This window comes from Natrix helvetica (assembly GCF_964273705.1).
Source record: "Natrix helvetica genome assembly, chromosome: 1".
NCBI classification, from domain to species: Eukaryota; Metazoa; Chordata; class Lepidosauria; order Squamata; family Natricidae; genus Natrix; species Natrix helvetica.
The window spans coordinates 17096255-17119010 of NC_138548.1; the positions used below are offsets into that span (position 1 = coordinate 17096255).

The 22756-nt window shown below is 44.7% G+C and overlaps 1 protein-coding gene across 1 annotated transcript in view; it reads left to right on the top strand.

The window, feature by feature from the left end:
* The window catches only part of ONECUT3 (one cut homeobox 3), a gene marked incomplete at its 5' end in the record, with an annotated part of 89233 nt that extends 66926 nt beyond the window's left edge, over nucleotides 1-22307 (top strand). Inside the window, one exon of the mRNA XM_081937377.1 lies at nucleotides 18669-22307. Within this exon, the coding sequence (XP_081793503.1) occupies nucleotides 18669-18961 (293 nt within the window). The 3' untranslated portion in view covers nucleotides 18962-22307. The remainder of the gene's footprint in view (nucleotides 1-18668) is intronic.
* Between the last annotated feature and the right edge of the window lie 449 nt (nucleotides 22308-22756).

Genomic DNA, 22756 nt, shown 5'->3' on the forward strand with positions numbered 1-22756 from the left:
CCTCACCTGTTCTTTCACGTCTCCCAATGGGGCACTCATCGCCTCTGTTACTGAATCCATCCATCTTGCCTCCTGGTTATCCTCATCGTCTCTTTCCTTCTGCCTTTCCCAGCATCGGAGCCTTTCCCAGAGAGCCGGGTCTTTGCATAATGTAATATCATGCTTTCCCGAAAATAAGACAGGGTCTTATTTTCTTTTGATCCCTGAAATAAGCGCTTGGCTTTATTTCCAGGCAGGTCTTTTTATTTTTGAGGTGCAGGAGGCCACTTAACCTCGGCCTGTGGATCCAGAAGGGTAGCTAGGGTTTGCGGGAGCGGCCTCCGCGAGACCGTTCCACATGGATGGCAGGTGCACGGGGGGCACATGGAGTATGTCCCCCCCTTGCTCCCAGAAATGGTGGCAACCAGCTGCACATGCATTTAAGTATTTTAGGGAAGGGCTTATTTGGGGAGTGGGCTTTTTTTAGCGCATGCACGCAAAAGCCCAATTGGGCTTATTATCCAGGGAGGGCTTATTTTCAGGGAAACAGAGTATTTCTATTCTGAAATAGAATAATTAAACCTGGGGATTTGTGCTTGAGTGAGAATTCTGGGTTGATTTGCTCAGTGATCCATCAGTTCATTTCCTTGGTTATCCGTGACATTCAGAGTAACCGAGTAACAGTTGGAAATGACCTTGGAGGTCTTCTAGTCCAACCTCCTGCTCAAGCAGGAGACCCTGCCTGCACCGTTTCAGACCAATGGTTGTCCAGTTCTTTTTAAAAGCTTTCAGTGATGGAGCACCCACAACTTCTGGAGGCAAGGCATTCCACTGATTTCCACTGTCATGAAATTTCTCCTTAGTTCCTGGTTGCATCTCTCCTTGATTAGTTTCCATCCACTCCTTCTTGTTCTGCCTTCTGGTACTTTGGAAAATAGGTTGTTCTTTGTGGCAGCTCTTTAAATATCGGAACGCTGCTATCATGTCATCCCTAGTCCTTCTTTTCACTAGACTACACATACCCAGTTCTTCATACGTTTTAGCCTCCAGCCCCCTTAAAGGTGTTTGTTGCTCTTCTCTGCACTCTCTCCAGAGTCACAACATCTGTTTATATTGTGGTGACCAAAACTGGATGGAGTATTCCCAGTGTGGTCTTACCAAGGCATTATAAAGATGTATTAACACTTCACTTGATCTTGATTCTACCCCTCTGTTCATGCAGCCTAGGATTGCATTGGCTTGTTGTTGGTGGTTTGTTCTCCAAGCTTGCGGTTAAGCTTCCGAATGTCTCGTCAACAGGCTTGGCAACATCAGCAGCAGAAGCCTGCAGATGATATTGATGAAACATTCGGAAGCTGAATAACAAGCTCAGAGAACAAACCACCGCCAACATCAACCACCTGAACTACTAATATTTTCTATCATTTCAAATTGCATTGAATTTTTGGGTGACTAGCATAGTGCTAGTCACCAAAAGAAGAAGAGTGTAATGCTGGGAATGATTGAGGGCAAAAGAAGAATGGGACAACAGAGAATGGATGTGGCTGGATGGAGTCACCGAAGCAGTAGGCCTGAGCTTAAATGGACTCCAGAAGATGGTAGAGGACAGGAAGGCCTGGAGGAACGTCGTCCATGGGGTCACGATGGGTCGGACACGACTTCGCAACTAATAACAACAGCAAGCATACTGCTGACTCATATTTAAGTGATTGTCCACTAGCTTAGTTTACTTTATTGTCATTGAACCTAAAGTAAACTAAACTAGGACTTCGAGATCTCTCTCACAGCATCTCCTCCATTAGCCAAGTTCAAAAACGTCAATATTTTTTCCTATCCTGCTGCTTTAAATCCCACTTTCGTTTCCAGAGAGTGTCACAGGGACTGTCATGGCTTGCACAGTTCTGATCTTGGTAGGAGGGGGAACACATCCCGGTGTCTAAATAACTTTTCCAAGGCCTTCATGGCTGCTCTATCCAGTGGTAGTCTATGGTATATTTCATGACTGCTTGTTCCTTCACCCTAAACGGCAGAAGCTGTATACCATTTTTGTATCTTCATTGTCAACTGGGATTTTTTTTAAAATACTTTATTTTATTCACAATAAAATGAAAATACAAACTACAAAAAAAGAAAAAAAGTATAAGAACAAAGCAAAACAAATCTAAACAATACATTAAACAAAGAAAAATGTACATAGGAAAAAAAACTCATACACATAGATTATTCCCCCCCCCCCACTTGAATACTGATATATATCAGTATATATATATATATATATATATATATATATATATATATATATATATATATATATATATATATATATATATATATATATATATATATACTGATATATATATGGTACATATATATATCAGGATTGGTACAGGGCAGGCAGATTATTGCACCACCTTACAAGTTGGTAGTCACCTTAAGTTCAACATTGCTGTTGGTTCTACCTGTTAACTCTGTTTTTTTTAAAATATAGTTGATAGATGTTAGGTCCAATTGGTTGGGTAAACAGAATTGTAGAAGTCCATAAATTGAAGGCCTGCTTTGCGGGGGGGGGGGGGAGGACTATTATTCTTAAAATATATGATAAATATACTATATATATATAGTATGTATATATATATATATATATATATATATATATATATATATATATATATATATATATATATACTATATACTATATACTATATACTATATACTATATACTATATACTATATATATATAGTATATTTATCATATGTTTTAAGAATAATAGTCCTCCCCCCCCCCCCCCCCCCGCAAAGCAGGCCTTCAATTTATGGACTTCTACAATTCTGTTTACCCAACCAATTGGACCTAACATCTATCAACTATATTTAAAAAAAACAGAGTTAACAGGTAGAACCAACAGCAATGTTGAACTTAAGGTGACTACCAACTTGTAAGGTGGTGCAATAATCTGCCTGCCCTGTACCAATCCAAGCAAGGAGTAGTGTTTGACTTTCTCATCTCCAGGTGAAGCCTGGTGGGGAGGGCAAGGCAAGCTAAGGAGATCTCGCAGTTAATTTGCCCCTCCTTGAAACAGCAGGAAAGAATTAGACTCTTGAGGTAAAGCAATGAACAAAAGCGTTCATCCAGAATAGTGGTTCTTGGATGTTTTGGTCTCAGGATCTCTTTATACTAGTGGTGGGATGCTTCGGGTTTAACAACCAGTTTGGTGAGCATGTGCTTTGCGCGCGCATGTGTTTAAAGCGCTCGCGCGCAGCACTGAAAATGGAGCATTTAGAAGCTCAGCTGCTTACTTTCCAAGTCAGCAACAGTAAGTAAAACAGCTGGGGTGGGTCAGATGGGGAATCAGCTGTGCATGCGATTGAGATGAGCCAGAAAGCAGGAAATAAAGGACAGGATAGGGCAGTGGTGGTTGGGCAGGGCCAACTGATTGTTGGTGCTACTGGTTCGCCTGAACCGGGCTGAACGGGCTGAATATCACCTCTGCTTTACACTCTTAAAAATAGATGAAGACCACAAGGAATTTTTGTTTATATGGGATATATCTATCAGCGTTGACCATGTTAGAAATTAAAAGGCAGATATTTTAAAAATATGTAGTCATTAGTTCATTTAAAAATATCAAGAACACACTCATTACCAGCAAACAGACCTAACTCTGAAACAGAAAATCTCTGAAAAATGAGCATACCATAATTATACCCCTAAACCAGGAGTATCCAACTTTGGCAACTTTTAACACTTGTGGACTGCAACTCCCAGTTGAATCATCATGGTTGGCTGAGGAATTCTGGGAGTCAAAGTCCACAAGTCTTAAAGTTGCCAAGTGCGGATACCTAAATTTACTATCTTAAAATACACAAAAATGTAATTCTATTAGCCTTCTGAGCGATAATATCATGCAGCCCCTGGGAAACTCCATTGCATCTTCACAAGAGATTTAGAGTGAAAAAAGGCAATTAATGTCTTACTATTATTATGAAAAGAGTTTTGATTGTGAGGATCCACCTGAAAGGGTCCCAGAGACTCCCGAGAGTCGACAGGCCACATTTTAAGAATCGTTGGACTAGTTACCTGGAGACTAAAACATATGAAGAACGGTTGCAGGAACTGGGTATGTTTAGCTTAAGAGAAAGAAGGACTAGGGGAGACATGATAGCAGTGTTCCAAGATCTCAGGGGTTGCCACAAAGAAGAGGGAGTCAAACTATTCTCCAAGGCACCTGAGGGTAGAACAAGAAGCAATGGGTGGAAACTAATCAAGGAGAGAAGCAACTTAGAACTGAGGAGAAATTTCCTGACAGTTAGAACAATTAATCAGTGGAACAGCTTGCCTCCAGAAGTTGTGAATGCCCCAACACTGGAAGTCTTTAAGAAGATGTTGGATAGCTATTTGTCTGAAACGGTATAGGGTTTCCTGCCTAGGCAGGGGGTTGGACTAGAAGACCTCCAAGGTCCCTTCCAACTCTACTATTTTATTGTATTGTATTGTATCTGGGGTGTGATGCTCTTAGTGATCACTAGATGGCACCAAACAGACAAGTCATAACTTTTTCAAAAAGATGTTTGCAACCCAAATTTACTTACTTATATAGACCAACGGTTCTCAACCTGTGGGTCACGACCACTTTGGGGGTCGAATGACCCTTTCACAGGGGTCGCCTAAGACCATCGGAAAACACATATTTTCGAAAAAATATGGAAAACATAAAATAATTTTATAGCTGGGGGTCACCACAACATGAGGAACTGTATTAAAGGGTCGCGGCATTAGGAAGGTTGAGACCCACTGATGTAGATACATATGGCTGCCTTCTCACCAGTGTGACTGGTGGGCAATGAGGGGTGGGCAATCAGTTTTCCAAAGAGCTACCTGAGAAATTGGGACTGTGAAGGGGTAGTAGGCACGCATGCATGCGCCTCCCTCTAAATCGGAGGGGAGGGGAATGGCAGTGGCCTTCAAAATAAAAACAATGCAGCTGTATTGCACTCTGTTTTATAAATTAATATGGTTTTTTATTTAAAATGTACTTAGGAATGTTCAGAGGTCACGCATCAAGAAGTAAAGAAGCATTTAGAACAAAAAGGGCAACATTGGACATTGAATATGATTTATATGATAAACTGTGTATGGACCTTGATTATGGTATTAGTACAACTCTGTTGATATCCTGATCTTTACCTTGAATTTCTCCCATCTATCAGGGAAACTTCTTTTTCTTTTTAAAGATTGGATGGCATTACAGTTGGTTACAAGCTAGGCTTGTGCCTGTTGGTCCTGCATAAATCCAACTGAATAAATTTGGGTTTGTGCAATACATTGAATCGTTCTCTAATCAAACCACCCGGACCATAGGTAAAGATAAAGGTTCCCCTCGCACATATGTGCTAGTGGTTCCCGACTCTACAGGGCGATGCTCATCTCCGTTTCAAAGCCGAAGAGCTAGCGCTGTGCGAAGACGTCTCTGTGGTCATGTGGCCGGCATGACTAAACGGCGAAGGTGCACAGAACGCTATTTTACCTTCCCACCAAGGTGGTTCCTAATTTTCTATTTACGTGCTTTCGAACTGCTAGGTTGGCAGAAGCTTGGACATGTAACGTGAGCTCACTCCATTACGCAGTGCTAGGGATTCGAACCGCCAAACTTCCAACCTTTCTGATCGACAAGCGTCTTAGCCACTGAGCCATCACATCCCATGACAAGTCTGCACCATTAAAAATAAAAAAAAGGTCAACACTAACCACATTTCACGTTGGCGTGTTTGCACCCGCTAGATTCTTTAACCTGGTTAAAAATATGTTCCATGACCCTTCCAGTCATCTGCTGTACCTATTGACAGAATTCAGAAATATAGGCCCGAGTTGATTGGGCGAATTGTGAAGCTCATAAATTCAGGCCTGATCTGCAATTTATTGCTCCAGGCAGTCAATTTTAACACTTTTTTTACCACACTGCAAACTTCTGCCTTGGAGGTCTGTCTGCGGAGATTCTCAGTTATCCAGGTCGTAGTTGTGTCAAAGGTGCTTTCGTTTTTTCTTCAAAAGGCAACTGGGTTGTGTTGTTTTTTCTTCCTGAGACAGAAGACATTTCGCTTCTCATCCAAGAAGCTTCATCAGTTCTGATGTGGGGGAATGGAAGGGTAGGCTCTCATAGGATGAGGGATTGAATGGAAGGATTGTATTTCTGATAGCTGATGAGCACAATTCACAAGCCTGACTTTCTCTCTCTCCCCCTCTTCCCACCTTCCTCCCCAAATACTATATTGTAAAATATAAATATAGTATTTTAAATTATGTTTTCGTAACTTGTCCAGATGGCAGGTGTGAGCACAATTCAATAACACACTGACGGCGTCTCTTTGAATGACGATGAAACGTTTGCAATCAAATTGCCAAGCTTGGAGCGCAAACCAACAGCCTAATTGTATTTCTTTGCAGCCATCTGGTTGTTAATACTCTCCCTGAGAGCTCTTTGGGGGTTTATCTGTGCCCTCAGGGTCTCCTGAATCAAGGTGCCATTGGTTGTGGAACTGTTACAAGGACTGTGTTGTAAACTGGAGACAGGTGGTGTCTTATTCCTCCCCAAACTGTTGAGGGAGGGGTGTTCAATTCTAACTCCTAGAAAAATGAAATATTTTAGGAAATACTAAAAGGACAGAATATTTTCCCTAAAAGGGGAGGCAGAAACTCGCCACCACCCCATCTGTGTCAATAGGCCATTAAGGCCTGGGCCAGTCTATTCTACATAACAAAGATCTACCTCCTTCAGGCAGAGCCATAGTAGGAATTGCCCAAAGCCCTTTCATTACATCATCACCCAGCAAGGCTCAACCAAGCTTGGGACTCAAAAAGCAACCTACAGAGTTGCCCCTGCATGGCCCCATGGGAGTCCGACAACCAATCAGAATACAAGCTCAAATTCAAAAGCCCAGAGAGGGCATAAAACCCAGCATCTCTGCCCTTTTTTCTTCGCCCAAGACCTTCAAGGCATGTCATCCTGTCCACCATTAAAACCATCTTTCCAAGCAGTCTCCATGTTTCCAGTGTCTTTTTTTCCCCACTTGGAACTGAACCCAGACGGACATTTCTCCCCACTTAGCATCGGTGGATTCTTTTACTCCTCTCTGTCCAGAGTGTGGACTATCCAAAGGGGATCCTCCATCTTTCCTCTTAATTCGGCCCCAGTTTTCATTTTCTTTTTGTCAACCTGCAGAGTGTAAGACGAGGCCTATTCGTGCCTGTCGCTCCCTCGTCCCAGTTACCACCCGCAGGTGTGAAACTGAACGCTCTTCCCCCACCCCCGACTATCCTTTGTATCTGCTCCAAACCACCAGCACTTCAATAAAAGAGGGGGAGGAAGAGAAAATTACAGGTTTTGGTTGCCTCAAGAGGGCAGAGGGATTGGGGGGTGGGGGACACAAGCACCTTGGCAGGCACAATGGAAGAATTGCTTTGCCCTTAAAATCAGGGCTATTTAGTGCAATGCTTAGAAGGGACCCCCGCAGGGAGATAATCGTCCTCTCAACAGCTAAGACTCTTGATTGTCTCTATTATACCATCCTTCTCTTTTAGAAACAATTCCAGGGAGGCTTAGGGGTTTTTGTTTTGGTGGTTTTTTTTTTTTTTTTGCTTGCCATGAAACCTGAAAGAGAAAACAAGACCTTCCCCAGATAATAATAAGTCTATTCGGGCTTTCAAGCGCATGCGCTAAAATAAGCCCTCCCCCGAAAATATTGCAACACAGCAGCAGCCCTGAGGTGACCACGCTCTTGCCGCCTTCTGCGCCTCAAAAATAATAAGACCTCCCCGGAAATAAGGCCAATTATTTTGGGGGTTCAAAAGAAAATAGGACCCTGTCTTATTTTCAGAGAAACACGGTAGCAGTGGCTCTTTCGTCCCTCTGCTGCGGCTCCCTGTCGCCAATCAGCGCCACAATTTTGAAAGGAGTTTCTGGTTAGGAGGGGGGGAGCAGGATGCGCCAGGAGGAGATTCGATGGCAAGTGGCGGGTTTTCTGATCAGCTCCACAATTGATAGGGCTTTCAGTTAGGACAGGTAGAGGGAAAAGGATGCCGTGCTAGAAGGAGACTCTATGATGGGGGAATTGGACTTCCGGTCGGCTCCAGAATTGAATGGGGGGGCTTCTGGATAGGACGTTTGTGGCTCTTTGGGTGTTTAAAGTTGCCGACCCCTGGTATAGAGCAGTGATGGTGAACCTTTTCAGCATCTGAGTGCCCTAACAAACATGTGCATGCATGCACGCGTGCCGGAGAGTCAGAAACCCAAAGATCAGCTGGCTGATGCACATGGGAACACTGGTCACCTGGTCTTTGAGCTTCCGGCACGTGCAAGCGCACCAGTCAGCTGTTCTTCGTGCGCGCCAGAGCGCTGGAAACCCAAAGACCAGGTGGCATGTGCACCGGCCAGCTGGTCTCAGTTCGCCGGTGTGCTTGTGCATGCTGAAAACCAGAAGAACATCTGGCGACAGTGCACATACCCACAGAGAAGGCTCTACATGCCACCTCTGACACGCATCCCGTAGGTTCGCCATCACAGGTATAGGGTTTCCTGCCTGAGAAGGAGACTGGATAGAGACCCTCCAAGGCCTCTTCCCACTCTATTATTCTGTTCTGCCTGGACTACCTTGAAGAGCTGACATTCACATTTGTTTTAATAATCCAAGGACTCGGTGTCCTGTGAATCCCTGCAGATAGCTGGGATTATACAGGTAGAGGATTTTTTTTTATCACACTACACGGACCTCCCTGTACGTAGTAGAAATGAACACAGGTGATCCTCGACTTATGATTACAGTTGAGCCCAAAATTTCTGTTGCTAAGTCAAACAGTTCTTAAGTGAGTTTTCTCCCCTTTTACGACCCTCCTTAACAGTTGCTGGGAGAATCACTGAAGTTGTTGTTAGTAATACGATTGTTAAGGGCATCTCTGGCTTTCCCGTTGACCTTGTTTGTCAGAAGGTCACAACTGGTGATTATATGACTCCGGGATACTGCAACCGTCATAAATATGAGCCAATTGCCAAGTATCCGAATCTTGATCCCATGACCGTGGGAATGCTGCAACAATTGTAAGTACGATAGCAACAGCACTTAGCACTTCCCAGTGCTTTGCAGCCCTCTCTAAGCAGTTTACAGAGTCAGCATCTTTCCCCCCAACAATCTGGGTCCTCGTGGTTGTAAGCCTCTTTTTCTGTGCTGTTGTAACTTCAAATGGTCACTAAATGAATGCTGTAAGTCGAGGACTCGCTCTGTTATGTTGGAGTTTGTCCTGATGGATCTCATAAATCCACTTCTATAGAAACTTGAGACTATGATTGATAGAGCTCTTGCCCCACAAATCCCCTTTATGTCTTCGTTGACCGTAGCAGTCCGTGGCTGTAAACATGAGTGAGCCAAGACGTGTGGCATGTTTTGTACATTCAGATTCTCACAAGGGGGAAGGATCTCGGACTGCACGGCCAGATGGTTGGGAAGCTGCAGTAACCCCTCTATAAGGAAAGGTCATAAGGTCTAGGAACTTCTCATTGAAAAGAAAGGCAGGTGAAGGGAAGTGAGGGAGAAGGAGGATCAGATTGCTCCTGAGTGACCTCTTCCTGTACATTGACCCAAAGGCTTTGGGGTTAGCTGAAGAACTCGACAGAAGAGATGGAAAAAGACAAAAGATTGAGCCTGACCCAACACATGTTAGAGCCTATAGTAGGGATTTCATTAGTGGTGGGTTATGGCTGGTATGCTCTGATACAGCCGTAGCGGTGCCTGCTTGGAGCACCAAGTGCCGTTCTGGTACAGTGCTTTGGAGGGCCCGCCCGCCCACCCTCCTTACCTGTATTTGACCCAACCAGGGCATTTGTGCACATGCACACAATGTATGGCGCCTGCGCAATGCTCCGCTGAGCAGCTGGAGCGTCGCAGGGCTGTGGTGCGCACGCATGTGCAGAACACGTGCATGTGGTGTACTGGTTGCGACGGGATCCGGAACCCACCACTGGATTTCGTTACAGGTTAGCCCTCAATTTATGATCGTAAAGGATTCTTCTCAGCTGGATGAGGCATAGCCTTGCTCTACCATCTGGCAGGATGAGTCGACAAAGCTGAAGGAGATGGACAGGTCCTTGGAGCTGTTTGGATGGCCACCTGTGTGTTCCGTCTATTGTATGTCTTTCCTAACTGCTGACGGCCTCCTACGGGAGAGCATTTGGTTGGGTCCAAGCGGAGGTGAAGTATCCTTGTGTGAGAGGGTGCTTCTGTATGCCTGGAAGGAAGGGGTGGTCTGTTTCCTTCTCAAAAAAACTATCATTGTGTTCTGACCTAGGATTACCAAGATCACGAAGCCGACTCCTCGTCCCGATAGAACCTCTTTTATTTAGGTTAAAGGGAATTCCTCTCCAGCAAAGTCCCAGACAACAGTCTTTCATGAGATTTCACAACTACAGACCTTTATCAGGCTTGGAGAGCTGCCAGGCCGATATCTTCCTAACACCATGCTGTAGCAGCAATTACTCGGCAAGAAGCCAGGAACAGATCTTCACCCTAATGAATTGAACTAATTGTCTCCTGCAAACGCCACTCCCCTTTGGCTCTTCTTTATTCCCTATGGGAAGGGCCATTCACCGTCCTCCTGTGCCTTTACTCCCAAGTCGGCCCTTGTTCCTTAGCTGTTCTCTTCTCCTGGCAGCTCTGTGCATGCGCACATCAGGAACAGGCTCCAGCTGTTCTTCTGCCTCATTGATAACAGATTCCGAAGGTAACTGATAACTGTTGGACGGCCCTGGCCCCATTTCTGCCTCCGATGCAGAGTCCTCGTCAGAGCTTTCCCCAGACTCCAGGACTGGCCCATGTTCCTCCCCAACCTCCTCACTGTCTGAGTCTGCCATCAGCTCCGCTGGCCACTAGCGGACCACAACACACTGGGACCAACTGCTCTATTTTAGCTTTATTCCAACCTTCCCATTTTGGAGAAGGTTTTGGAAAAGATGATCAAGATGCAGCTCCAGAGGTTCCTGGAGGAAACCAATGACCTTGATCCCTTTCACACCAGGATTCAGTACAAGGATAACAACTTTTACAAAGGCCTTAAAGTTCTAGCCCAGGGGTGTCAAACTCGAGGCCCGTGGGCCAGATCCTGCCCTCGGGGTGGTTAGATCTGGCCCATGGGGCCACCCTGGAAACAGCGAAGGACCAGCCTGCGGTGCCTCTGCCAGCGAAAATGGAGCTCTGGAGGGCCGCGTGTGGTGTCCCTTTTCACTGGCAGGAGGCTGTCACAGCTGAAAATGGAGCCGGGGAGGGGGGGTGTCGCGTGGGGCTCCCTGAACTCCATTTTCTGTTGCGCTGTCCTGCGTCATGTGATTGCCATTTGCGATCTTCCCAACTGGCTTCCTAACTAGCAAACTCCAAAGGGAAGCCGTATTTGCTTAACGACCACAAGATTCACTTAGCAGCCATGGCAAAAAAAAAAGATTGTAAAATTAGACAGGGCTCACTTAACAAGCACCTTGCTTAGCAGTGGAAATTCAGGTCCTGTTCTGACCTAGGCTTCCTGAAACAGTAAAAAGCACACAGTCCCAAAAACCCTTTTTTTATTTCAAAGGCTGTTAATTATGTTCGTTCGCAGCTCCTAATGAGTCCCAAATAGCTGTAAAGAGTCCTACAGTAAGTTGCCAAAGTCTTTTGGGAAAAGGCCCATAAGCACTCACCTTTATCTTCCTTAAAACACTGCCAAAGACTCAATTGACAATTAGCTTGGCAAGGCCACATGGAGCAAAGAGTCAAAACAGAGCTTCAGAAGGTAAACTGACCAGCATGAACCAAGTTGCTTCCTGCAAAGGCTCACGTGCCTTTGCTCCTTCTTTATGTCCCGTGGGAGGGGCCAATCACCTCCAACCCTTACTCCTGAGTCATCCCTTCTGTCTTAACTGTTCTTACCTTTTGACAGCTCTGCGCATGCGTGCACTGGGAACAGGAGGAGCCTGTTCCTCTGCTGTCAGACTCTGGAGGCTCCGGAGGCAGCACATAACTCCCAGAAGGCCCTGGCCCCCTCTCTGCCTCCGACGCAGCGCCCTCGTCCATGCCTTCCCCAGACTCCAGGACTGGCCCATGTTCCTCCCTGACCTCCTTGCTATCCAACTCTGCTGCCAGCTCCACAGCTGCCAGTGGACCAAAACAGGTCCCAATTGCGGTGCTAATCCGAGGACTACCTGCCCGGCCTTCTTCTGCTTTTTACCCAACCTTGGTTACATCTGCAGAAACACCGCTGCCTCCCCACCCCCACGCCTCTCACCTGATGGTGAGACGGAGGCCGCCAAGGCAATCAACCGTGGGGAGATGAGCACATGAAATAGCCCCATCTGTTGCAGCTCTGGAGACCCACAGTATGTAGTAAATTCAACTACAGCAGCTATTGATTCCTACTCTGTGGAACAGTAATTATATTGAACTGTGAACAGACATGTTAAGCTGCGGAAAGCTTTCTCTTCTCCTTCGTGTTGTTTTTTTCTTTTAACCTCTTAAAAGAAATGAAGAATCTCTTTAAAATGTGTATTTATAAGTGTTACATTCAGAGGATAATGGCCGTTTCATTAACAGGGGAAAGGCAATCTGTACATGCTCTCAAGCTCTTTCTGTCTTAGTTTAAGGTGGAGCAAAGCCTAACTGGGGACTCCAAAGCACGCACACCCCTCTCTGTAAATTAACAATCTCTCCCTATCTTCAGATGTGTGGTGTATGATTGTGGTATGATTGTCTAGGCTCCAGGTATAAGTGTCCTGCAGGTTGGGGCAAAGACCCAATGAATTTATTACCCCCTTTCTAGCAGAAGTTACCAAATATTTGAGAAGGAACAACATCAAATATTCTAAGGCTGTGGATTAGGGTTAGGGCTTGTAACCAACTGTAATGCCATCCAATCTTTAAAAAGAAAAAGAAGTTTCCCTGATAGATGGGAGAAATTCAAGGTAAAGATCAGGATATCAACAGAGTTGTACTAATAGTCAAGGTCCATACACAGTTTATCATATAAATCATATTCAATGTCCAATGTTGCCATTTTTGTTCTAAATGCTTCTTTACTTCTTGATGCATGACCTCTGAACATTCCTAAGTACATTTTAAATAAAAATCCATATTAATGAATAAAGCAGAGTGCAATAGAGCTGCATTGTTTTTATTTTGAAGGCCACTGCCATTCCTCCCCCCCCCCCTTGATTTAGAGGGAGGTGCATGCATGCGTGCCTACTACCCCTTCACAGTCCCAATTTCCCAGGTAGCTCTTTGGAAAACTGATTGCCCACCCCTCATTGCCCACCAGTCACACTGGTGAGAAGGCGGCCATATGTATCTACATCAGTGGGTCTCAACCTTCCTAATGCCGAGACCCTTTAATACAGTTCCTCATGTTGTGGTGACCCCCAGCTATAAAATTATTTTATGTTTTCCATATTTTTTCAAAAATACGTGTTTTCCGATGGTCTTAGGCGACCCCTGTGAAAGGGTCATTCGACCCCCCCAAAGGGGTCCCGACCCACAGGTTGAGAACCACTGTTCTAAGGTATACTACCTTGGAGCATGGAGGTTCTGTTTAGCAGTTTGTCAACACTCTTTCATAGTTCTTTTCCCATGAACTGAAACTGCTTTTGCCACCATTAGGATACGGCATCCTCTTTCAAATCGGAGTGGAGTGGAGTTAGCGTTAGCATTAGAGCAGAGCAGAGCAGAACAGAACAGAGGAGAAGAGAACAGCCACAACAATAATTAAAACACAGGTACTCCTCATTTAGCGACCACAATTCCAACCAGCAGCTCAGTCATTAAACAAAGAGGTTGATAAGTAAAACTGCGACTGGACGTATAATCGTATTTCAGCCTTCCTTTGCGTCACACAGACATGTGAAGGTCACAAATGTGAGGACTGTGGTAAAGTTTACTTTTTCCTCACCATTGAAACTTTCAACAATCTCTAAACATGGCAAGTTGCTCAACCACGAACTCTCTTTAAGGCAGGGGTCTCCAACCGTGGCGGCTTTAAGGCTTGTGGACTTCAATTCCCAGAAGCTTTGCTGGCTGAAGAATTCTGGGAGTTGAAGTCCACAAGTCTTAAAGTCGCCAAGGTTGGAGACCCCTGCTTTAAGGACTGCTCTGGAGCTGTTCCGTTGCCCTCTGATTTAAATGAACTCACAGTTCATTCCCAGTTGGTTCAGTTCCTAGCAGCCTTCCTGGTCCTTGGCAGCTTCTTGCTGGTTCCAATTGTGTCTATAACAGTGATGGGTAACATTTTTGTCGTCGAGTACCGAAAGCATGTACGTGTGACAGCACGTCCGTGGGCCCGCACCCATAAGGCAATGCGCGCGCACCCCTCTGCTCCATGAACCCCGCCCCCGTGCATGCGCCCCACCCCCCCTTGCCCATTTTTGGCTTCCAGGTTGGTGCAGGGCTTTCCAGGCCCAAAACGGGATGCAGGGGGGGCTCACACAGCGCCCCCACCCCGTTTTGGTTTCCAGGTTGCTACAGGAGGCTTTCCAACCCCAAAACGGGGCATGCCCCCCACCCCGTGCCCCATTTTGGGGCTGGAAGGCCTCCTGCACCAACCTGGAAGTCAAAATGGGATGTGGGGGCACTGCGTGAGAGCCCAAAATGCAGTGCGACCACCCCCCGGGCATGTGGCCCCCCGCCCCGTGCATGCGCGCGTGTCCCCCACATGCGCCCCGCACATACGTGGCAGAGACCTGAAGACCAGCTGGCTGGCGGGAGGCATGTGCATATGCGCAGTGGATCTGGGCTGGGGTGATGGCTGGCACGCCCACAGAGGGGGCTCTATGTGCCACCTGTGGCAGCCATGCCATAGGTTCACCATCGCAGGTCTATAAGCTAATATTACAGCATAGATTCTGCCACTGTGTTCTTTCAACCCTGTCTGGACTTCAGTATTGACCTCTGCCGGTGTGAACGCTCTGAACTAAATATGTGATTTTCATGTCTGTTTTCTGCTCATCACCTGCCACAGGCTGAATTTATTGGGTGGATTTCTGTTTTCGCTTTCTGCTTCTACAGCATCAATGTCTTTGCAAGACCGGATCAATTTTGTGCAGTGGGAAGCCGGCTAAGGGAAAGAGGGGAAAGGAAGGGGAAATGAAAGGATGTTTTTTTTAAAAAAAAAAATATTGTAGTGAATGCTTTGATCCAAATTTTGATTTGCAAATCTATGTCGTTGCTATTGGTTTATATTTTTCCTTTGGTTTTAATTTCCTTTAAAAATGTTGGTGTCTATTTAAAAAAAAAAACTGAAAGAGAAAATATTAATGTTTTTGTGCCCCCCAAAAAGGCTTATTTTTGTTTGTTTTCCTTGCAAGCATCTGATGGTCATAGGGTAGGTGGTTCATTCATCTGCCGGGGGGAGGGGGTTGATGGAGGTACGCAGCCCGCATTTTTATCTTTACATGAATTAAATGTCAGTCGGGACCCATGAAGTCGGAAAGAGAATATCAAGGCCTTTGGCAAAAATGTCTTCTCCTGTCCGTGCTGATGTCTCCTGTTGCACCCTAGTCAAACCTGAATTTCTTGGGTTTTTGGTGCAATGCAAAAAAAAAAAAAAAACTACTGAACCTGTCATGAGCAGGTGAATGAATGATGGCTTGATGCAGACCGTGGGAGTAGCCATCTCAGCTTCAAAATGTAGAAATTGTGGGTTCCTTTTTCTAAGAGCGAACTGAATGTTCCCAGTACAGAGTGTTCAGCTCGAATATGGGCTTTGGGAGGGTTGAAAAGGGAACTGACTTCTGGAGACATTTTTCCTAGTATTAATTCTTCGTGGAGTTCTTGGCGCCCTTTGAGCTTGGATGGGTTTTTTTTCCAGACATTTCATTACCCAACTAGATAGAATAGAGGAGAGCAGAGCAGAGCAGCACAGAGTACAGTAGAATAGAATAGAATAGAATAGAATAGAATAGAATAGAATAGAATAGAATAGAATAACAGAGTGGGAAGGGACCTTGGAGGTCCTCTAGTCCAACCCCCTGCCTAGGCAGGAAACCCTACACCGTTTCAGACAAATGGCTATCCAACATCTTCTTAAAGACTTCCAGTGTTGGGGCATTCACAACTTCTGGAGAAAAAGCTGTTCCACTGATTATTTGTTCTAACTGTCAGGAAATTTCTCTATAGTTCTAAGTTGCTTCTCTCCTTGATTAGTTTCCACCCATTGCTTCTTGTTCTACCCTCAGGGGCCTTGGAGAATAGTTTGATTCCCTCTTCTTTGTGGCAACCCCTGAGATATTGGAACACTGCTATCATGCCTCCCCTAATCCTTCTTTTCATTAAACTAGACATACTCAATTCCTGCAACCATTCTTCATATGTTTTAGCCTCCAGTCCCCTAATCATCTTTGTTGCTCTTCTCTGCACTCTTTCTAGAGTCTCAACAGCAACAGCACTCAGACTTATACCGCTTCACAGTGTTTTTACAGCCCTCTCTAAGCCGTTTACAGAGTCAGCCTATTGCCCCCAACTATCTGGGTCCTCATTTTACCAGCCTCGCAAGGATGGAAGGCTGAGTCCATCCTTTGAGCCAGTGAGATTTGAACTGCCAAACTGCTGGGGATTGTAGCCTGCCCATACTGCATTTTAAGCACTGCGCCACCATGGCTAGATAACACTGTCAGCGCTAACACTTCCCTAGCACTGACAATGTTACCATGCTGGGTAATGAAACATCTGCAACAAAACAGCCAAGCTCAAAGAACACCAAAAACTCCACTGTTCAACCTTGAGCTGCAAATATTCTCTTCCACTGGTATTAATGCTTCTTCGTGGCGTTTTCCTGATGCCTGATCGATGACACTTTTCAAAACAAAAAAAACAGAGACTCCATTTCTGGGTTTTATCCTAAGTTGGATTGTTTTCTGAACGAATGTTGTGCCAAAATTGTGCATTCTACACCAATGGCCTGGTGCTCACCTGAACCAGTCTTTCTCAACCCGACCCTCCACAGGTTGGGGACTACAATTCCCATCATCTTAGATTATTGAGAGTTGATGGGAAATGTAGTCCAAAAGAGGTGGAAGACACCAAGATTAGGGAAGCTGTAGGAGATCATTTATGAGGAGATAAGAGTTAAAAGGTTTACTAGTTACTGGGCTTATTGGGAACTTCAGGGGTGGAGTATCTGATTAATTCCTCCTGTTTTCATAAAATCTTAAGAGTTGGAAGGGTCCTTAGAGATCATCAACTCCTCCTCAGTACAGGATTTGCAAAAGTATCTCTTAAGACGATTTTTCCTGAATGGAGCAGGTGGAATGAAGTACATTTCAAAACTGCCATTAAGCATTTCTCCAATTTAAATGCACAAATGTACATAACATAATTTTTTTTTAAAGAAAAACACATGGTTTTCCAGACTTCCCTTCAGGAATCACTGTGCCTGTCTCAGCTCAAGGCAGGATTTACAGTTTAATCGATTTAAATACTAATGATTCTCTCTCACAGGGTAGCCAGTCAGGGAACATGTGATATCAATGGGAAGCCGTAATTATTCGATTCAGACAAAAGCTCCATGAACTAATCATGATAAATGAGTACAGAATTTGAGCGCAGACATTTTGCTCTTTAGTTTTTAGGTATAAAAACCTCATTTCTAGCCCTCTTCAACAACAAAAAAGCAGGTGGATATAGCTGCAGTGTGGCAATCTTACACTCCAGAAAAAGATCAGAGATTGTTACCTTAAATCTCACCTATTTCTGCTTGAGGAATGGAATCAGAATATTTGACACAAATAGACACTTCCATCACATTGACACTATACAGATAGCCCTTGACTTACAAAAGCTCATTTAGTGACTGTTTGAAGTTATAATGGCACTGAAAAAAGTGACTTCTCATCATTTTTCACGCAGCGTCCCCATGACCAAAATTCAAACGCTTGGCAATTGATTCGTATTTATGACGGTTGCTGTGTTGTTCCAGGGTCGCATCATCACTTTTCGCGACCTTCTGACGAACAAAGCCAATGGGGAAGGCCAGATTCACTTAACGACCGCATTACTAACTGAACCCCTGCAGCGATTCACTTAAAAACTGTGGCAAGGAAGGTCGTAAAATGGGGCAAAATTACCCACAACTGCCTTGCTTAACAACACAAATTGGGGACTCAATTGTAATCATAAGTCAAGGACTATCTGTACATTGGTTATGGCTTTTTAAAAAAAAATATCCCAAAATTTTGAATAGAAGGCAGTGATAATGTATGAAGGCCAGTTTGGGGTAGTCGTGGATAAGGCATCAGATTAGAAACTGGAAGATTAGTTCTAATGCTTAGTCCTGCCTTAGGCACGAGGGTAGCTGATCTTGGGCCAGTCACTCTCTCTCAGCCCTAGGGAAGAGGCAATGGCAAACTACTTTCTGAAAAGCCTTGCCAAGAAAAAAAAACACGTCAAGGACTTGTCTGATAATCGGACACGACTGAACAGAAGAAAAAACAAAATGCTAATGAAAGCCTTTTGGTATATTCCTTTATCTGGAGAGTGGGTCATTGCAAATGTTGCATGGGGCGGAGCGGGTGGGGAGAAGAAAAATGGAAAACAGGCTTGGATGTGCATGAATTTGATAGCCATGTTATTTTCTTCTCTCTCTCTCTTTTCTTCCCCCCCTTCCCCCTCTTTTCCTTTCAAAACCACCTGCGTAGCCTGCAAACGTAAAGAGCAGGAGCAGCAAAAGGACCGGAATCTGCAGCCAAAAAAACAGCGCCTGGTCTTCACCGACCTTCAACGCCGCACCCTGATCGCCATCTTCAAAGAGAACAAGCGACCTTCCAAGGAGATGCAGATGACCATTTCGCAGCAGCTGGGCCTGGAGCTCAACACCGTCAGCAACTTCTTCATGAATGCTCGCCGGCGGTGTATGAACCGTTGGCAAGAGGAGCCAGGCACCAACCCCGGAGTCCCCTCTTCATCCACAAGCACTTTTTCCAAAGCATGATTTCTCTTTAATTTTTCATACGCCTCTCATAACCCTTGCATCCCCCCTGAACTCCACCCAGAAGAGAGCCCATTCCCTTCTCCGTGTGTGTTCTCCTCACCTGCATACCGCATATGCGTTGAGCAACGACAATGCACCGTGCCCACTTCATAACCATCCATGGTTGGATGCCTCTGGGATATCCCAGATCTTCCAGAGGCATCCCATAGCAGCCTCCGTCTTTGACCTCCCTCAGACCTTCCCATGTGTGAAAGGGCCATTTCATCTCCTCATCTGGTGAGCAACTTTCTCCCAAGCCTTGGGTTTAGCTGAGGGGCGTCTTTCCTCCCTTAGAAGTTTCAGCCAGTGAGTAATTATATTGTTCTGGGGGCAGAGGGGGAGGGATCGGTAAGGAGCAGCTTAAAGAGCAGAAGCTTTCACGGAAGTTGATTTGAAAGCTGTCATTGTGGAAACAAAATATTTATCCCAGAGGGCCTGGCTATCTGAGGAGCAAGTGAGTGGTGTATGCCTTAAAAAACAGCCCAGCACTGGAAAATTGAAGGGAGGGCAAGAAGCAAGTAATTTATTAAGTTGTGAAGCTGATTCAGCTCCCTCAGATGTATTTCTAGATACCTGTCCACGTAACTGGACTTTGTCTAATTTCTGGGTTTTAAATTCCAGACCAACTTATCGTTCCTATTGGGGTTGTCTTTCACCACCGAGATAGAAGTGAATTGTGGGATATTTTTAAGACTCATACCAAGACCTATTAACATCTGATTCTGTCTCGCCTTCCTATTTCAAAGAAAGGTCATTTCTTGCGAAGCTGAAAATGACCCCACCTCTGATATGGGAAAAGGCATATGAGAGGGTCATGTGGGAAACATTTAGCCTTTATACGGAGATGAGCTGCAATTGTTTATCCTGAAATGAGAGTTCCGTGATGACATGTGTGAATGTAGATTAGGGGGTTGCTCAGTTTGCAAGCCAAGGATGCATATAGGGCCTGAGATTTTAAAAAAACCACAATCCCACAGACATCCTTCATCCTAGTAACAGTGGGAAAACGCATGAAAATCCATTCCAGGAAAAAAAAAAAACATCTTCAAAATGTTGTCATGTTGTCCTCATGTACATTTCCTACAGCTCAGCCCTCTTTTTTCTCACCTCCTGTCCTCCACAACAGTCTTCACACTCCAAGCGGTCCCCGTGAAAATCCACCAGAGGTCTTGCCAAGCGCATCACAGCATGGTCTGAAAGTTATCAAAACCAAATTCAACTCTCAAAAGAAGACTTTTTTTCTTTTCTTTTTTGACGATTCCTCTCCAAGGAATTCCAAGCCAAAGTGTCAAGGGGGAAACCAGAAACTCTGACAAAAAACGATTCCCTCTTTTCTCCCTTGAATTAGTCATGTGGAATCCAAAGCGAAGTTGCACTGTGTCACCTAGAGAAAAAGCGGGTCATGAAGCACATTTTACGTACATAAATCGGGTAATTAAAAAAAAAAGCTTTAAAGAAATCAAAGCAAAGCAGTGCAGGAGCTGAATTTTTATTTCCTGGACACTGGATCGACAGCTGACCTTCCATTCAATGTTGGTTTCATTCCAAAGGCCAGCCCCAGCTGAATGATTTCCATCCTCACTCCTCTTTTTTGCCTCTTATTATCCCCGTTTTCTGCCTCAAATACATACAGGATGGCAGAAGGGGAGAGAAACCATGATAGTATATGTGGTAGGAATCAGACTGGGCAAGTTGAGTTGAGCGGGGGACAAATTATGAATCTGTTTGCTAAATGGATCGATAGATTCGCAAGGGGAAGACATATACACCCCCCCCCCCCGTCCTTTTCCGGCCCCAGCTCCGTACCCTCCCAGATGAAAATAACAAACTACAAAAAAGAAAAAGAAACTCAAAAAAGGAATCCTGGCAACGTACGAAAGATAAGTGAGTATTTTTTGTGTGTGTGCCAATTAACAGCTTGCCTTAAAAATAGAAGATGGATACCAGATGATCGTCCTCTTTCGCTTGGAAAGTAGGGCTTGACTTCAGTAGCGTCTGACGTCATGAATCAGGAGCGTTTGCAAGGCAAAGAGAGAGAGAGAAAAAGAACAAAAAAGAAAGACACGGTCAGCTTGATGAGAAATAGCATCACCAGTTAAACCTGTATGTCTGGCTGGCAAAGTTGAAGCCCCCCCTCCCCCCCGCTTTGCCTACAGAGCCAGAAAAAAAGGCGTTTGAGAAGGTAGAAAGGCTGCACAATGGCAGCCTCGCCCTTCTCCGTGCTAAATGTGGGATTCTTTGTACGTGTGTGTCTGTGTTTGTCGTTTCTTTTGTTTTATTATTTTTTAACGGGACACTATCAAATCGATGCGGGTAAGAGAGCACCATCCTTGCGCAATGGTTTATGCGTTCACTTTATGTTGAAGACAATGTGTTGAGCGACTCTTAGGCACCTTGGGGAATGGAACAAAAAGAAAGAAAGAAAGAAAGAAAGAAAGAAAGAAAGAAAGAGGAAAATAAAACCCCAGAACCATCAAAAGTTTATTCTTTGAGCAGAAAAGGAAGAAGGGGGAAAAAAAGAATTAAATGACTCTGCTAATATTTCCTATCTTCAGCAAAACATTTTGTCCCGGTGTTGACTGTTGGGTGCGGCCAATCAAGGTGTGGGATGGAGGGGGAACTTATTTGGACCAAGCAAAAAAAACTGGAAAAGGGAAAAAATAGCAAATGCTGACATGTTTTATCAAAACACACATACAGAGAGAGGGGGGGGGATACTGCAGGAGGACAACAACCCCCCCCCCCAAATTGCCTCTCTCAGACTCCCTGAGTGTCCATCCCCTTCAAATCTACCCCAACCTACTGCATCATCTTGTCGTCTTGTGAGTTGTCGATGCTTAAGAATGATGGAAAAGGACTCTGGTGGATTTCCCATACCTGATTTTTGTGAAGCATTGAAGGGCTGAGAAGCCTCACTAAAGGGGAGGGGGGGGGAATGAAAAAAAAATGAAATGAAATAATGAAATGAAATGATGGGGCCTGAACTTAGTAGAAGAACCGAAGGGAGGGGGAGAAAAATAAAATAAAAGGAATAATTCTATCAAAAGAACGACCCCGAAACATGCAAAGACATTTTTAGTGAGAACCAGAAAATATAGGCTACCTCACTTGAGTTTTCGATTTTTGTGATTTGAAAATCACACCTGATACCAAAGATTTTGTTCTCCTTGCCTGGTTTGTGCTGGATTACACACATTTGCGCCTCCCCTTTTCTTGTTCCCTTTGTGATTCTCCATTTATAGTTCATAGTCACAGAGCTTTCCTCATCTCCCCCCCCCCGCCCCCCCCGGTATCCTGTGCTTTCCAACTTCCCGAGAGAAAGAGAAAAAGAGAGATAAGAGTGCTAGAAGCACGAATGAAAACTTGGAGTGATAGCTGAGTGCCTTTTTCTTGTACAAAAGGTGTAAAACCATTTTTCTGGTTTTTTTTCTTTTTGTTTTCTTTGTCCTATAAGTTCATGAGATATTACCTCAGTTCTCTTAATCAGAGGGATTCTGGCAACTCTTGTAGCTTTTGGGTGATGGGACAGAAGCCATTCCCTGGATCCTCTCCTCCCCCCCCCAACTCCTCCCCGCCCCTCCCCTCTCCCCAGTGTTTCATGTGCTCTCCAATGCACATCTAATTCAGTAGATGCACAAGAAACAGTGAGGTGTATTCTTTTTTATTTGTGATATTTCCATCAGAAAAGTTTAGTTGATGCTCCAACACTTTTTAAAGAAAAGATTGGATAGCCATTTGCCCGGAATTATATAAGGT